This window comes from Melanerpes formicivorus, unplaced genomic scaffold, assembly GCF_026170545.1.
Source record: "Melanerpes formicivorus ecotype bairdi unplaced genomic scaffold, bMelFor1.0.p_v2 SCAF_10, whole genome shotgun sequence".
NCBI classification, from domain to species: domain Eukaryota; kingdom Metazoa; phylum Chordata; class Aves; order Piciformes; family Picidae; genus Melanerpes; species Melanerpes formicivorus.
Window position 1 is genome coordinate 5,935,266 of NW_027142362.1, and position 16,874 is coordinate 5,952,139.

At 52.9% G+C, this 16,874-nt stretch overlaps 1 protein-coding gene across 1 annotated transcript in view; it reads left to right on the forward strand.

Moving 5' to 3' along the window:
- FANCI (FA complementation group I) overlaps window positions 1–16,874 on the forward strand; it is a 32,396-nt gene that overhangs the window by 14,650 nt on the left and 872 nt on the right. Inside the window, exons 18-36 of the mRNA XM_068143410.1 lie at window positions 232–300; window positions 1,488–1,589; window positions 2,381–2,566; window positions 2,666–2,787; window positions 3,129–3,293; window positions 4,424–4,603; window positions 6,921–7,084; window positions 7,829–7,905; window positions 9,102–9,218; window positions 10,461–10,512; window positions 11,709–11,836; window positions 11,971–12,039; window positions 12,173–12,260; window positions 12,841–13,025; window positions 13,770–13,826; window positions 13,903–13,962; window positions 14,653–14,739; window positions 15,670–15,765; window positions 16,744–16,869. Coding sequence (XP_067999511.1) covers window positions 232–300; window positions 1,488–1,589; window positions 2,381–2,566; window positions 2,666–2,787; window positions 3,129–3,293; window positions 4,424–4,603; window positions 6,921–7,084; window positions 7,829–7,905; window positions 9,102–9,218; window positions 10,461–10,512; window positions 11,709–11,836; window positions 11,971–12,039; window positions 12,173–12,260; window positions 12,841–13,025; window positions 13,770–13,826; window positions 13,903–13,962; window positions 14,653–14,739; window positions 15,670–15,765; window positions 16,744–16,869 — 2,130 coding nt within the window. The remainder of the gene's footprint in view (window positions 1–231; window positions 301–1,487; window positions 1,590–2,380; window positions 2,567–2,665; window positions 2,788–3,128; window positions 3,294–4,423; window positions 4,604–6,920; window positions 7,085–7,828; window positions 7,906–9,101; window positions 9,219–10,460; window positions 10,513–11,708; window positions 11,837–11,970; window positions 12,040–12,172; window positions 12,261–12,840; window positions 13,026–13,769; window positions 13,827–13,902; window positions 13,963–14,652; window positions 14,740–15,669; window positions 15,766–16,743; window positions 16,870–16,874) is intronic.

A 16,874-nucleotide genomic window follows, 5' to 3' on the forward strand; every position in this document is an offset into this window, starting at 1 on the left:
GCCTGTGAGAGGGCCCCTGTGAGGAAATTCATCCTCCTTCTGATTCATCCCTGCTTTCTGTGGTGCCTCGGCCCTGCCAGCCACGGGGGTTTACGCTGAGCACACTGCCGCTTGCTCACGGTCCCTTGCGGCGCCCAAGGGTCACTGCCGCCTTATGACGCCAGTGTCAGTGTGCCTGTGGCTTCTGCTCTGGCTTGTGAGAGCCAACTTGTCCTCCCTTCCTGTCTTCAGGGCTTCTATGATGTCCTTCGCAGGAACTCCCAGCTGGCCAGCTCCATCATGGAGACTCTGCTGTCCCAGGTGAGCGCTGCCCGGTGCTGGGGCTGCCCTGCAGCCACCCTGAGCAGGCAGCTGGGCTTAAACGGTGGGGAAACATTGCTCCCTTACCCTGGAAACATGTTTGGAAGTGCTGTGGCACTCCTCTGAGGAGCTGTTCAAATCCCTGCTGTGCTGAGAGAGCAGCCTGGGTGAACACCTGGAGGCTGGTTCATACCCTGTGTCACAGGCTGGAAGAGAAGGGATGTCAGAGCCCTTCCCGAGCCTCCAGCTGGGAGGTGCTGTGGGAAGGGTGAGCCCAGTGCTCTGTGCACTCCCTGCTCCTCAGCAGTTGCCCTCCCATACCTCCCCAAGGATGTGTGCTGACACAGTTATTCTTGTGACTGTCCTCCCATCAGGAGAATACCCAAGCCCATGGAGGAGCTGGGAGGATTAACTCATTCCCCAGGAGTGTTGCTCATGGCAACAAGACAATCACATTCCCTCCATCCATGGACAAGCTGTGCTTTCTTGGAGACAAGTCATTTTCTTCCCTTTAATCATCCAGAGAGTTCATGCTGACTAATTCCAGCTTTCCCATGACAGCACAGGGGCTGAGATAGGAACATGAACAGAGCCAAGCCAGCTTTTGGGTAACAGAGGGCACTTCATGGGAGCCTGGTCTGAAGGTTTAATGCTTTGTCTCATTGCTATCTGCATAACTTTGCCCATTCCACCCTGGTCCTGTGTCAGTACTTGGAGCATATCTCTCCTGTGGTGTGCCAAACAGCCAGGAACTGGTACAAGCATGGGCTCCCATGGTTTGTTTTGCTGTCAGGTGGAGCCTCTGTCACTGACTGCACCCACAGGCCAGGAGACACCACAGCAGAGCCAAGCCTCTGGGTGATGACAGGCAGCAGAAGCTGTTACTTGTCCTGACTGTTCAAGGCATGGGCAGCACTGCAGGCAAAGTGCAAGTGGGGTTGCATGTTGAGGCAGCACAACAGCAGGTGGTCAGATAAACCTGCTTTTGTCCTGGCTGAGGGGCACCTGAGCAGCTCAGGAGGGGGTTTCAGGTACTAGTAGAGCAGCTGGTGTGGCTCAGGGATGTGTTCAGGCTCATTATTGCAGTGCCAGCTTTCACTCCATGAAGATGATCCTGTTCTGCTTTCAAACACCCTGAGAGGCTCAGGCACCAGCTAACTGGTTATTTCTCTTGTTTTCTATGGCAGATAAAGCAATATTACTTGCCCCAGCCAGACCTGCTGCCTCCTCTGAAGCTTGAGGGATGTATCATGGCTCAAGGAGACCAAATCTTCCTGCAGGAACCGCTGGTAAGAGCTGTGCTGGCTGGCCATAGCTGCAGGCACATCTGCTGTGCTGTGTTGTGGTTGTGCTGCTACATGAGCTGCATATTTTGTCTTTCTTCAGCCTTTTCTAGCCTGGAGCAGCTCTTTTAGTAACAGTAGAGCTGGGCACCTCACCCCTGGCTCAGGCTTTCTGTCAGAGCTCCACTAGCACAGTGGTTTAGGGAGACCTGTGTGAGAAATGCTCTAAGAGTGGTGTAGTTCTGTTATCCTCTATTGAGATCACCATGGGTTGGGGGGGATTTTGCCCCTCCTTCACCTTAACTCCACATCAAACAGTTGAGCAGTGTGTGTGTGTGTGTGTAGCAGAGGGTTTGCTCCTTTGAAACTGCTGGAGGTGAGACCTCAGTGATTGGATTCAAAGGAAGGATTCAAATGAATCACGCTGTTTCCCCCTAAGGAAGCTCCCACCCTGTGCTGCAGCAGCACACCCAGGAAGGGAGCAGGCACTTCTCTGGGCTAAGAGCCCTTTTGGGAATTCCTTTTCCATCTCTTTCAGCAGTTGAGGGAGCTGGGTGAGGGAGCAGTGGGAGTTAAGTGTCTGCATCCCCTGTTGGCGAGCTCGGGCAGCCAGCCTTGTCTGAAGCCCGAGGTGGGCAGCTGTGTTCAGCACTGCAGGTCCCCTCCTTCTGGGAATGAGACACTGAGTCTCATGTGAACCTCCAAAGGGAGCTATGGCTCTTTGCAGCCAACTAGAACAGTCTGTCAGTGACCTCCAGGCAGAAGGCTGAACGTGACTGTGTGGCTGCTGCCTTCAGGCCCATCTGCTCTGCTGTATCCAACACTGCCTGGCCTGGTATAAGAGCACTGCACGACTGTGCCAAGGAGCTGAAGAGGAGGAGGAGGAGGAGGAGGAGGAGGTGGGATTTCAGCAAAACTTTGAAGAGATGCTAGAATCTGTCACAAGAAGAATGATCAAGAGTGAGCTGGAAGACTTTGAACTGGTAAATCACATTCTCAGTTTGGCTCAGTGGAAGAAGACACCGAGTTCTTGTCAGGCTTGGAGGAGATTTGTTTTCTCACTTCTTTCCTTTACCTCTTAGGATAAATCAGCAGATTTCTCTCTGTCTTCTGGTGTTGGTGTGAAGAATAACATCTATGCCCTTCAAGTGATGGGAATTTGTGAGGTCCTGATTGAGTACAATTTCAACATAGGGAATTTCAGGTAAAACATCAACTCTCAGCCTCCAGCAGCAGCTGTGCCTGGCAAGTGCAGCCTCAGTGCAAGCAGAGGAGTGCCAGCGCAGAGTGGGGGTGATGCTTCCTGGATGCCAGTGCCTTGTGGCACAGGGAGTGTCTTGCTGTGGAGTGTGGTGAGAGATGGGATGTGACATTTTATAGAAGAGCAGGACAGGGAGGAACAGATGGAGGTGTTAGGGAGGTGGGGAGATGTCGTGGGTTCCTCCTTTGGAAAGTGTGGCTGTGGAACGTGGCAACTGAAGCCTCAGATGGGAAACTCTGAAGGCTGGGTTTTCTCCATTAGTGCTTTCTGCTGCTTTATTGCAGCAAGAACAAGTTTGAGGATGTCCTAGGCCTGTTTGCATGTTACAACAAACTCTCTGAGATCCTGAAGGAGAAAGCTGGAAAGAACAAACCTGGCTTGGGCAACAAAACTGCACGGAGCTTCCTGTCCATGGCTTTTGTATCTACTCTGCTCACAGCCCTGTTCAGGTGAGAAGCTGTCACATCTGGAGTAGCTTGAGGACCATTCACAAGCTGCTTCTGTGGGGTCTGCATGCTGGCTGCCTTGTTCACTGCACACACAGCACAAGCATTCTCCTTCCTGTTCAAAGCATGGGTGGTAACAGCACAGTCTGGAGACCATCGTGGTCAGGGCAGGATCCAGAGGTGTGCAGCTCCTGGTATTACAAAAGCATAGAATTGTTTGGGCTGGAAGAGACCTCTAAGATTGTGGAGTCCAACCTTCAACCCAACACCAACATGCCCACTAAAGCATGTCTCAAAGTGCCCTGTCCACACACTTCTTGAACACCTCCAGGGATGGTGACTCCACCACCTCCCTGGGCAGCCTGGTCCAATGCCTGACCACTCTTGCAGGGTCCAGGGCTCCTGACCTGTGTTCTGCAGGGAGTTCTCCTGGACCTTGCTACAAGACCCCAGAAAATCTCTGCTCTTCCAGTCCTGAGCCATTCCCTGGGCATCAAACTCCATTGTTTGAGTTCCAGAGCTCTGTGGAGCAGAGGCAGACATCAATTCAAACCATGTCTGCTGGTGTCTTGGGACAGGCTGGTGGAACTCTGTCATAGAATCACAGAATTGTCAGGGTTGGAAGGGACCCCAAGGCTCATCCAGTTCCAACCCCCCTGCCATGGGCAGGGACACCTCACACTGCAGCAGGTTGCTCACAGCCACCTCCAGCGTGGCTGCAAAAGCCTCCAGGGATGAGGCTTCCACCACCTCCCTGGGCAGCCTGTGCCAGGCTCTCACCACCCTCCTGGGGAAGAACTTCTTCCTAACATCCAATCTGAATCTACCCACTTCTAGTTTTGCTCCATTCCCCCCAGTCCTATCACTCCCTGACACCCTCAGAAGTCCCTCCCCAGCTTTCTTGTAGCCCCCTGCAGATACTGTCATAGTATCATAGTATCAGTCAGGGTTGGAAGGGACCACAAGGATCGTCTCGTTCCAAGCCCCCATGTCCTCAAAGTGTTCACTGCAGGCTACCAAAACAAAGGGGCTTCTCCACCCTGAATTCAGCTGATGATTTTGAATCTTGTAGGGCCATCCCTGTGCCTGTTCAGTGCACCCTCAGTTCTCTGACAGCGCTCTTGATCCTTCAGGGACGATGCGCAGAGCCACGAGGAGAGCCTGGCGGTCCTGCGCTCCAGCACGGAGTTCCTGCGCTACGCTGTCGGCGTAGCTCTGCAGAAGGTGCAGCAGCTGGAGGAGACAGGGCAAACTGATGGGCCAGATGGGCAAAACCCTGAGAAGATGTTCCAGAGCCTCTGCAAGATCACCCGGTGAGCGGCTGCGGCACGGGGAGGCAGCAGGCCTGCGGAGCCGGGGGGAGGGCTTTTGCTTCTCGGGTAGGGCTCTGGGAGAGGGCTGCAGGCCACGGCTGCTGCAGACACTTACAGTGTGACAGAGCTCCAGTCACAGCTGTTGGCCTGGAAGAACCAAACACCATCAAACCTTCCTTTTCAATCTCTTCCTGAGTTTTGGTTCATAGAATCCTACAATGGCTCAGGTTGAAAGGGACCTCACAGATCATCTCCTCCAACCTCCCCACCGTGGGCAGGGACACCTCTCCACTTGACTCAGCTGCTCAAGGTCTCATCCAGCCTGGCCTTCAACACCCCCAGGCAGGAGGCAGCCACAGCCTCCCTGGGCAGCCTGTTCCAGAGTCTTACCAACCTCCTACTGAAGAACTTCCTCAGCTCCAGTCTAACCCTGCTCTCCCTCAGCTTCAAACCATTCCCCCTTGTCCTGTCTCTAGACACCCTCAGGAAAAGTCCCTCTGCAGCCTTCCTGCAGGATCCCTTCAGCTATTGGAAGGCAGTTCTAAGGTCCCCCTGGAGTCTTCCCTTCTCCAGGCTCCCTCAGCCTGTCCTCGTAGCAGAAATGCTTCAGCCCTTGGATCATCTTTGGGCATGATGAGCTTTGAGATCTTTTCCAGCCTTGTTGATTCTATGATCTTTATTCTGTTCTGTTCTATTCTATTCTGACATGATGATCTTTGAGGTCTTTTCCAACCTTGTTGATTCTATGATTCTATGATCTTTGTTCTATTCTGTCCTGTTCTGTCATAGACCCATTGCCCTTTGTCCTGTCATAGAATCAACGAGGTTGGAAAAGACCTCAGAGATCATTATTCTATTCTATTCTATTCTATTCTATTCTATTCTATTCTATTCTATTCTATTCTATTCTATTCTATTCTATTCTATTCTATTCTATTCTATTCTATTCTATTCTATTCTATTCTATTCTATTCTATTCTATTCTATTTCTATTCTATTTCTATTCTATTCCTATTCTATTCCTATTCTATTCTAATTCTATTCTAATTCCTATTCCTATTCTATTCCTATTCTATTCTATTCCTATTCTATTCTATTCCTATGCTATTCTGTTTGAAGGTCTCTTCCAACCTGGTCTATTCTATCCTATTCTGTCCTGTCCTATTCTATCCTGTCCTATTCTATCCTGTCCTATTCTATTCTATCTTTGTGGTCCTCCTCTGGCCTCCCTCCACCAGCTCTGTGTCCTGCTCATGCTGGGGACACCAGAGCTGTGGCATCCCTCCTGCTCCCCGAGGAGCTTGCATGGTTACAGGCCGGATTCCTGAGGCCTCTGCGATGCAGTGAGGCTCAAATTCGTTTTGAGCTCCAGCATGAAACAGATGTAAGAGAGGCACAAGCTTTGCAAAGCCTTTCTTCAGGGCTTTTTTCAAGATGCCTGGAGACATTCAGGCATGTAATCCTTTGGAAACCCAGGAATGTTAACCGTGGAAATGTCTTTGGGGATCTAGGTCACATCTGCATGGGGCCTTTTCAGCTCCCAGTCAGCAGAGAGCACAAAATGCAAATCACCTCTGCCATGAATAATGCCTGGGCCGTGTCTCACCCCAAATAATAGAGGCTGGGGTTGTGGCAGCCATTAGGGCTGCATGTGAGCTACATCATGTTTTGTGTGACTGGACACTGAAACAGAATAAGATCATCTGTGTGGGCAGCCCTAACTAGGGAGAAGAAAGGAGAGGGAACAACAAAGGGAGAGAGTGGGCTTAGGGGAGCAGGAAAAAGATGTTTGCCTGCAAACAGAAAATGAGCCTTTGGGCCAAACAGTCTGTGTGCTCTCCCAAGCTTTTGGCTTGGTCTTGCCTGCCTTCACCTTGCTGATTTTATTTATGTGGAGCCCTAGAGTGAGGGCTGACATCTCACAGATCCACACTGCCCAGAGAGGAGCTTTTTATGGCACTGATAGGTTTGACACCAGCAGTCAGTGTTTGGGTAGGCTGAGACAGAAGGAAAGCTGAGTGGGAGAAAGGAGTGGTTAAAGATAGGCTCCAAATGGGATTGGAGGTCCCCTGGCCTTGAAATTCTTCAGCTGTGCAGGAAGAATGCAGAAGCTGTGTGGCTGACTTTGTAAACAAAACCTTCTTCAAACTGGATCTCTTCTCCCTCCACTTCCCCATAGCAAAGGAGACCTCACAATGGATACCAGGAAGGGCATCCTAGTGGGAAAATCTGTGATCAGCCCTCTTCCAGTTCTTGCACTGTGCAGCCAGCTTTACTGGAGCCTGTGGTTGGTGGTAACTCCTCTCCCATCCCACAGGGTTCTGCTCTGGAGGTACACTTCAATTCCCACCCATGTGGAAGAACCAGGGAAGAAGAAGGGCAAAAGCATCTCCCTGCTGTGCCTGGAGGGTTTGCTGCGCATCTTCAACACGGTGCAGCAGCTCTACGCTGCCAGGATCCCCCAGTTCCTGCAGGCCCTGGGTAAGCACATGCTGCACTTCTGCTTTGGTCTCTAGCCTTTTGGCTTCCACCATGGCCACTTAGGGACCTTTCTTCCATAGCCAGGGGTATGGCCCTCGTCTCTCAGCAGCAAGGTGGGCTCAGCACCCTAGAGCTGCCTTCCAGTACCTGAAGGGAGCCTGCAGGAAGGCTGCAGAGGGACTTCTCCTGAGGGTGTCTAGAGACAGGACAAGGGGGAATGGTTTGAAGCTGAGGCAGAGCAGGGTTAGACTGGAGCTGAGGAAGAAGTTTCTCAGTAGGAGGGTGGTGAGACTCTGGAACAGGCTGCCCAGGGAGGCTGTGGCTGCCTCCTGCCTGGGGTGTTCAGTGCCAGGTTGGATGAGGCCTTGAGCAGCTGAGTCTAGCTGAGAGGTGTCCCTGCCCATGGTGGGGAGGTTGGAGGAGATGATCTGTGAGGTCCCTTCCAACCTGAGCCATTCCATGATTTTCACACCAGAGGCAAGTTCTAGAGGTATCTTGCCCTGCTTCTGCAGAGCTCTGAGGCCTGCCAGCAGAGAGCAGCTGAGCTCTGGCTCAGCATTTGTCTGTTCGGAGTCCGTCCCTGACATCTTTCTGTGCTCACCGTGGCTTTGCAGCTCTGTATTCCTTCTCTAGCTGTGAGCAGTTGCCACCTTTCCCAGGTTCAGGAAGAAATCCTGTGTTCTGCTCTTGGCACTTAGCTTGGTGGGTTTGTTTTTCCTTTCTGCACCTCTCTGTCTCTGCCAGATACCAGCGATGGTGACGCAGAGGCAGCGGATATTAATGTCACCGAGAGAGCTGCCTTCCAGATCCGGCAGTTCCAGGTAAGTGCCACTGAGTGCTGCAAGTGTTCCAAAACACTGCTAATTCTGGCACAAAACACTGCTGCCTCCCTCTTGCTTGACCACAGGATCGAGTGTGTGTCAGCAGCTCTGACACTAATTCACTGCCACTTCAGAACAGCTCCTGATCTCCGAGGGAGGCTGCCCCAGGGCGCTGTGCAGAGCTGGGCTGAAGTGCAGCTCTCCTAACAGAGCTTCAGGTCCTGCAGCTGGCTCAGGCCAGTCCCAGGCACAAATCCAGGCTGGGTGCAGAGTGGGTTGAGAGCAGCACTGAAGAAAGGGACTTGGGGGTGTTGGTTGCTGAGCAGCTCCCCAGGAGCCAGCAGTGCCCTCATGCAGCCCAGCAGGCAGCTGTGTGCTGGGCTGCAGCCAGAGGAGTGTGGCCAGCAGGGCAAGAGAGGGGAGTCTGCCCCTTGGCTCTGCTCTGCTGAGACCCTGTCTCCAATCCTGCCTCCAGTTCTGGTGTCCCCAGACTGAGAAAGACAGAGCTGTTGGAGGGAGTCCAGAGGAGTCCTCAAAGATGATCCAAGGGCTGGAGCAGCTCTGCTATGAGGACAGGCTGAGGGAGCTGAGATTGTTCAGCCTGGAGAAGAGAAGACTCCAGGGGCACCTTAGAGCTGCTTTCCAATAGCTGAAGGGATCCTGCAGGAAGGCTGCAGAGGGACTTTTCCTGGGGGTGTCTAGAGACAGGACAAGGGGGAATGGTTTGAAGCTGAGGCAGAGCAGGGTTGGACTGGAGCTGAGGAAGAAGTTCTTCAGTAGGAGGCTGGTGAGACTCTGGAACAGGCTGCCCAGGGAGGTTGTGGCTGCCTCCTGCCTAAGGGTGTTGAAGGCCAGGTTGGATGAGGTCTTGACCTGCTGAGCCTAGTTGAGAGGTGTCCCTGCCCCTGGTGGGAAGGTTGGAGCAGATGATCTGTGAGGTCCCTCCCAGCCTGAGCCATTCTGTGATAAACTGACCTGAGTACTGTAAAAGTCACAGTGGATCCTATGCAGGCCTTTGTGAGCACTCACAGCAAAGGCCAGCACTTGCTCTTCAGGAGTTCTCTCTTTATATTCTTTGTCATTCTCCCTGCTGCAGATTCCTTTCTGTGCTGCAGCTTCTCCTTGTTTGCTTCTCAGAATGGCCCTGCAACAAGCATTGCACACTCAGAGGCTCTGTCTTTCCTTCCCATGGTCAGAGGTCTCTGGTGAACCAGTTCAGCGCTGCTGAAGATGACTTCAACTCCAAGGAAACGCAGTCACTCATCGCAGTCCTCTCCACTTTGTCCAAACTCCTGGATCCAGCCTCTCAGCAGGTACTTCACAGCCACCATGGAGTGGCAGGGAGGGGGGGTCCTAGCCACAGGGGTGGGAGGAAGACTCTCAGAGGGCTCTGCTGTGTCTGCTTGTTCTGCCTTCTGCAGGCCAGACCACGGCAAAGGGACAGTTTTGGTGCGTTACCAATCTCACTCCTGTCACACTCCTCTAAGGACAGTCTGGAACAAGCTGGCTTCCCAGTTCATAGTATCAGTCAGGGTTGGAAGGGACCACAAGGATCATCTAGTTCCAACCCACACCAGATCAGGCTGGCCAGAGCCTCATCCAGCCTGGGCTTAAACACCTCCAGGGATGGGACCCCAACCACCTCCCTGGACAACCCATTCCAGGGCTTCACCACTCTCATGGGGAAGAACTTCCTCCTCCCCTCCAGCCTGAATCTCCCCACCTCCAGCTTCATTCAGTTTGGAACAAGCTATGATGTCCAGTGAGAGGACAAGGGGCAATGGGTACCAGCTGGAGCAGAGGAGGTGCCATGGGAACAGAAGGGAAAACTTTTTCCCTGTGAGGCTGCTGGAGCCCTGGAGCAGGCTGCCCAGAGAGGTTGTGGAGTCTCCTTCTCTGGAGACATTCATAACCTGCCTGGATGTGTTCCTGTGTGCCCTGCCCTGGGTGATCCTGCTCTGGCAGGGGGGTTGGACTGGATGATCTCTGGAGGTCCCTTCCACTCCCTGATACTCTGATTCCCACCCTGCTTCTCTAAGCTCTGATCCTGCCTTTGGGCACCTGGAGTCTGAATGGTTTGTTCACCTCAGCAGGGACTCCTAACAGAGCCTACCTGTGGTGCAGCTTCCCCATGAGAAGAGAGCCAAAGGCAGCCAGCAGACTTGTGACCAGTCCAAACTGGCTGAGTGCCTAATTCCTGCTTCACAAGGAGACTTTCTGTCACACTGGGGCACTCTAGAAGCTGGAGGCTGCACTAAAAGTGTGCCAGGAGTCTGGAGTCATCATTTACCTTAAATGAAATGGAGCTGTTGCTCTGTCCAAGGGAACCTGGAGCCATTCCCCTGGCCTGGAGCTCAGCTTTGTGCTTGCTAGGTTTAGTGTCCCTTGTGGAACTTCCCAGGGCAGGGTGGGACAGCTTTCTGCCAGGAGAGGCCTCTGCTCCTGTCCCTGTGCAGTGATGCATTGGCTGAGATGATTTGGGGTCTTTTAATGGTGATTAGTTTTGTGCTTTAAATCCTGCCCCACAGCCAGGATATCCTTTCTCCTTTCTACAGTTCCTTCAGTTCCTGACTTGGACAGTCAAAGTTTGCAAAGAAAATACTCTTGGTGAGTAAGCTTTGGAGAGCAGGTTGAGATGTGGGCAGCTCTGATAATAGATCCCTAAATGCTCTGCTGTTGTCTGTCCTGGTCTTAGCTCTCTGGGACAGGTAGATTCAGGTCCCATTCTGTGGCACACTGGACACTGTGGTTATTGGAGTCATAGAGTGGTTCAGGTTGGAAGGGACCTCAGAGATCATCTATTCCAACCTCCCCACCATGGGCAGGGACACCTCTCAACTAGACTCAGTTGCTCAAGACCCTGCTCTGCCTCAGCTTCAAACCACTCCCCCTTGTCCTGTCTCTAGACACCCTGAGAAGAAGTCCCTCTGCAGCCTTCCTGCAGGATCCCTTCAGGTACTGGAAGGCAGAATCATAGAAATGTAGAATCAACCAGGTTGGAAAAGACCTCAGAGATAGAATAGAATAGAATAGAATAGAATAGAATAGAATAGAATAGAATAGAATAGAATAGAATAGAATAGAAATAACCAGGTTGGAAAAGACCTCAGAGATCATTGAGTCCAACCTATCACCCAACACCATCTGGAGAAGAGGAGGCTCAGGGGAGACCTCATTGCTCTCTACAACTACCTGAAGGGAGGTTGTAGCCAGGTGGGGATTGGGCTCTTCTCCCAGGCAAGCAGCACCAGAACAAGAGGACACAGTCTCAAGCTGTGCCAAGGGAGGTTTAGACTCAAGGTAAGGAGAAAGTTCTTCCCAGCAAGAGAGATTGGCCATTGGAATGTGCTGCCCAGGGAGGTGGTAGAGTCACCATCCCTGGGGGTGTTCAAGAGGGGATTGGATGTGGCACTTGGAGCCATGGTTTAGTTGTCAGGAGGTGTTGAGTGACAGGTTGGTCTTGATGGTCTCTGAGGTCTTTTCCAACCTCATTGATTCTATGCTTCTATGCTGAGGAGCTCCATGGTGGTGCTAAAGAGCCTGGCAGTGCTCCAGGGTGTTTCTGTGATCCTTTAGGGGCTGGGCCCCTTATCACCTTACTCCTGTGTTGTGATCTCTGACTTGATGACCTCTGAGGTCTTTTCCAACCTTACTGATTCTGTGATTCCAAAGACTCTCACCTGCTGTGTTCCTGGGAGTGCAGACTGCGAAACCCCCCCTGAACCTGAGCCTTTCCCTGCCTGGAAGTCTGATGTTCCAGGAGCTCTGCAACTTGCCAATGCACTGTTTGCTCTTGCCCACAGAGGATGCTGCTTGCTGCAAGGGTTTGCTGTCCCTGCTCTTCAGCCTTCATGCTCTCTACAAGAGCCCTGCCAGCCTGCTGCGCGAGCTTGCCCAGGACGTCCACGCCTGCCTGGGAGACATAGATCAGGTACGAGGCAGAGCCAGCCCTAACTCGTCACCACTTTGTGCTGCCAGGCCAGGACTGAGTGCATCTTTGGTGCAAGCTGTGTGGCAGCAGCTAACCACTCACCAGCATGTGCTTGCTTTCTCTCCTCTGACCAGGATGTGGAGGTGGAGAGCCGGTCCCACTTCGCCCTAGTGAACCCCAAGACAGCAGCCCCCACTGTCTGTGTGAGTCAAGGGAGCCTGGCTGGAGCAGTCTGGGGGGGTCTGGGCTGCTCTGCTACAAGTGGCTCAGAGATCCCTGCTGTGCCAAACTTCTCCACATGTTTTGTTATTGGTCTTCTGTCTCATTCTGCCTCAGCTGCTGGTTCTGGGTCAGGCAGATAAGGTCCTTGAGGAGGTGGACTGGCTTATCAAGAAGCTCAGCAGCCTGGGGTCAGACACAGCAGGTAATGAAAGGGATGGGATGGGATGGGATGGGATGGGATGGGATGGGATGGGATGGGATGGGATGGGATGGGATGGGATGGGATGGGATGGGATGGACCAGGTTGGTAAAGACCTTTGAGATCATCCAGTCCAACCTATCACCCAACACCATCTAATCAACTAAACCATGGCACCAAGTGCCTCATCCAATCTCTTCCTTAACACCTCCAGTGATGGTGACTCCACCACCTCCCTGGGCAGCACATCCCAATGGCCAATCTCTCTTGCTGAGAAGAACTTCTTCCTAACACCCAGCCCAAAAGTGGCCCAATTCTTACTGTCACACCTTTGGCAAAGCCAGATTAAGACAGAGAGGGTGGGGAAAAAAAGCAAGCTGTCTGGGGACTTTGAGGTAGTATCACCTGAGGGCAGGCTGAACTCTCCCTTGAGCTGGTTCAACATGAGCATTGTCACCAGATCCCTCCCTGTGCCACCCTGGTGCTTTGTGCACGGACACAGGGGGGGCCCTTTTGCACTTCTCACCCCCATCACTGCCTTCATTAGACACACACTCACCAGGTATTCATCCCTGTCTTCTAGAAGACTCTTCTCAGGCATCAAACCAAAGCCAGGCTCTGGAGAAAGGCATCATTCTGCAGCTGGGGACTCTGCTGACAGTTTTCCACGAGCTGGTGCAGACAGCACTCCCTGCAGGGAGCTGTGTGGACACGCTGCTGAGAAGCCTCAGCAAGACGTACGCAATTCTCACCTCCCTCATCAAACATGTGAGTGCTGCTCTGCTGACAGTCAGCTGGCTGAGAGCTAACAGCTCCCTGCCATCTGCTACAGCAGGCTCACAGTGACCCCTGGCAGCAGCTCTGCTCAGGACTGGGCTGGTTGATCTCCTGCAGGAGATGAGTCCATCCTTACTCGGTTGGCTTTCGTGCCCTCAGTGCTGTGACCTTTCTGCAGCAGTGGAGCTGGAGGGAAGACTCTCTCCAGCTGAATTTGGCCATGCAGGGTTTGGAGGGGTTGTGGAGTCTCCTTCTCTGGAGACTTTTAAGACACATCTGGATGCATTCCTGTGTGACCTGTGCTGGATTCCATGGTCCTGCTCTTGCAGGGGGGTTGGTCTTGATCTCTGGAGGTCCCTTCCAACCCCTAGCATCCTACGAGCTGGCTCTTGCCAGTGCATCTTGTAGGTTCCTCTATGCAGCTGTGTGCCACAATGAGCAGCACTGGTGATGTTCTCTCTGTGCTCAGCCACCCTGCCCTTGGCACTCCTTGCTGCATGTGGCTTGAAGCATTGGCCCTGGGGGAAGAGGGCCATGAAAAGAGGCCAGTGGAGCTAGCTGGAGACCAGGTGATGAGTTCCCCAGAGCTCTCTCTCAGCTCTGGAGTGCAGCCATGCCATTTGGGATAGAGCAAGGCTCTGGGGAGGGTGGCTGTTGCAAATCTTGCCCTCCCCCCTGTGCTGTTGGACGAGCTGCTTTGTGTCCCTGGCAGAAGCTCTCCTGTTTGCCTTGCAGTATATCCAGGCTTGCCGCAGCACCTCCACCACCATCCCAGGAAGGCTGGAGAAGCTGGTGAGTGTGAGCTGCTGGGGGAAGTGGCTCCTTGCCTCCAGCTGGGAGCACCCCCAACCTCTCTGCTCCTTTGCAGGTGAAGCTCTCGGGTTCCCACCTGACCCCGCAGTGTTACTCCTTCATTACCTACGTACAGGTAAGGCCTAAATGAACTGGCAAAGTCACAGGCAGCCTGCCTGGTGCTGAGTGGTGCATCAGCTGCACTACATGGGCACCTTGGGGGATTATTCATCTTCTTGACAGGATTTGAGTTTCTCCTGTTTCAAGCTTTGCTGTGTCAAATAATAGCACAAGACATTTCAGCACCATCGGGACCCAGCTCGCTGCTCTCTGCTGGAGCAGGGAAGGAAGAGGGTTGGGGGAGCTGGGCTTTAGCTTTTCTTTTTCCTCTCCCTCTTCATGTCAGGGTTTTTTTGGATGAGATTAATGCTGCTGTTAACCACAATGGCAAATAAAGGTCAACAGCACTGCAGGCATCACAGTGCAAACTGATGTGGGTGCCAAGGACTGCAGTGCCCAAGCGTTTGGAGAGGACTTGGGTGCTGGGGTGAGGCACTGGAGTGCTGGGGAAGGTGGAGTGGTGTGCAGAGCTGCCACTCCTGAGGCCTGCTCACATGTGTGTATTTCTGGAAGGATAAATCCTGAAATGAGGTTTTCCTTTCTTCTCTTTTTGTTTTGAGATGCTTTCCCAATTCCATCCATCCTTGTCTCACCACCTCTCTGTCATCTAGCTGCTCATGCTGATGGCTGGCCAGAGCAAAGGCTGCTCTGGCCTTTCATCACTCCTTACCCTCTGATGACACATCTTTTTGGCACCCTCCTTCAGAACATCCACAGTGAGAGCTTAAGCTTTGCAGAAGAGAAGAAAAAGAAGAAGAAAGAGGATGAAGCTGCTGCAGTCTCCACAGTCATGGTAAGACTGAGTCACTCTGTTAGAACACAGGCTGCATTTGAACTTGGGCTCATGGCTCCAAGGCTTGTGTTAACTGGTGGCTTCTTAGAGATCACCAAGGACAGATTGAGCCTTTAAGGCACACATTCAGATTTATTCTACCTTAGCTTCAGAGAAAAGGCCTTAAAAAAAGAAAGCCCAACCCACCCAAGCAACTAAATGGAAAACCAAACCAGAACAAATCCACCTTCACTAAATGCAGCCTAGAAGCTCCCAGCCAGGAACCAAAGGTTAAGTCTGGTCTGGAATGTTATCATTTGGCATAAGCTGTGAAAGGACAGGAAGGAGCTAAGTTCTTGGCCCCAGTCCTGCCCTCTGCTGCAGTCTGTCTTAGTTTCATCAGTGCATTTAAAGGTAAAGTGAGGTAGTTGAAACTGACTGGAAGGATTTGGTCAGGAGCAAGTGAGCCCGCTGGCAGGTTCCTGCTCTTTCATGTCCTTTGTGCTCACAGCCAGCATGTCCCCTGTCTTGTCAGCTGTCCCATGATGTGAAGGGGTTCAAAGCCTCAAGCATGACCTTCCCAGCTGTTCGCTGAGCAGGGGCTGAAGTGCTGCGCTGAAGCCGTGGGGAACAAACAGCAGTGGTGGCAAATAAACAGGGCAAAACTGTAGTGAAAGCCAAGCACTCCCTGCCTGCAGAGTGTGTGCTTGTGATGCCTTGGCACAGCTGGAGCAGAGGGCGTCCTGCTCTGACGGCTGTCAGAGTACAAAGCAATTCCTGAGGCAGCCTCACAGCAGAACCAGCATGGGAGTCAATTTAATGCCAGTAACAAGCTGGCAAAGCTTGCTGGGCTACAGCTGGCATGGACCAGTGCTACTGAAGGCACTGTTGTGCTCCTCATGCCTTGCTAACTTCCACCTGTGACCTCTCAGCCTCCATTCTGCATTCCAGGCTAAGGTGCTTCGGGACACCAAGCCAATCCCAAACCTGGTTTTTGCCATAGAGCAGTATGAGAAGTTCCTCATCCATCTCTCCAAGAAGTCAAAGGTAAGGTAAAGCAGAGCTCTCCTCTGACTTGAACTCAGTGGAGCAGAGGGAGCAGTGATGTGATGGAGAGCCACTGCTGGTCCACCTTCCACCTTTTAGCTTCTATTAATCATAGAATAGCTCAGACTGGGAGGGACCTCACAGATCATCTCCTCCAACTTCCCTGCCAGGGGCAGGACACCTCTCAACTAGGCTCAGCTGCTCAAGGCCTCATCCAACCTGGCCTTCCTCACCCCCAGGGAGGAAGGAGGCAGGCACAGCCTCCCTGGGCAGCCTATTCCAGAGTCTCACCACCCTCCTACTGAACTTCTTCCTCAGCTCCAGTCTAACCCTGCTCTGCCTCAGCTTCAAACCATTCCCCCTTGTCCTGTCTCTATCCCCTCATGAAAGGTCCCTGTGCAGATTTCTTGCAGGATCCCTCCAGGTACTGGAAGGCAGCTCCAAGGTGCCCCCCTGGAGCCTTCTCTTTTCCAGGCTGAACAATCTCAGCTCCCTCAGCCTGTCCTCACAGCAGAGGTGCTCCAGCTCCAGTGCTCAAAGGAGGCAGGTGTAAGAGCCTTGCACCTCTCTCAGCCTTTGCCCAAGCTGCCCCCACACAGCTACAGCAGGTGCCAGTGGCGGTGCTGCTGCGAGCCAACATCGTTTGGTTTCTGCTTGAGCAGAACTCTCACACCTAAGGGCAGCTTTCCTCACCCCTCTCCCCCACTCTGTTTCACAAACAAGAGAGAAATGTGCCAGGCTGAGGTACAACCTGAGAGTCACCAAGTGGTGCCCCCCTGGCTTTTAGGAGAAGAGAGCTGGGCCCCAGGACCGCACAGGGGCAGCTGCTTCGTCACCGACCTTTTCCTTTCAGCCTGCATTCTTACCTTCAGGGACTCGGCCCCAGCGCTGTGCACAGGCCGAGGCAAGGCAGAAAACTAGACTAGGATGCTAATGGCATCATGTCCTCTCCCTCTGGCTTCTCCTTGGCTGCTGCAGGTGAACCTGATGCAGTACATGAAGCTGAGCACCTCGCGGGACTTCCGCATCAACGCGGCCGTGCTGGACAGCGCCATGCAGGAGCACAGCACCCAGGATGCTGAGAATGAGCCAGACAACGAGCAGGTCAG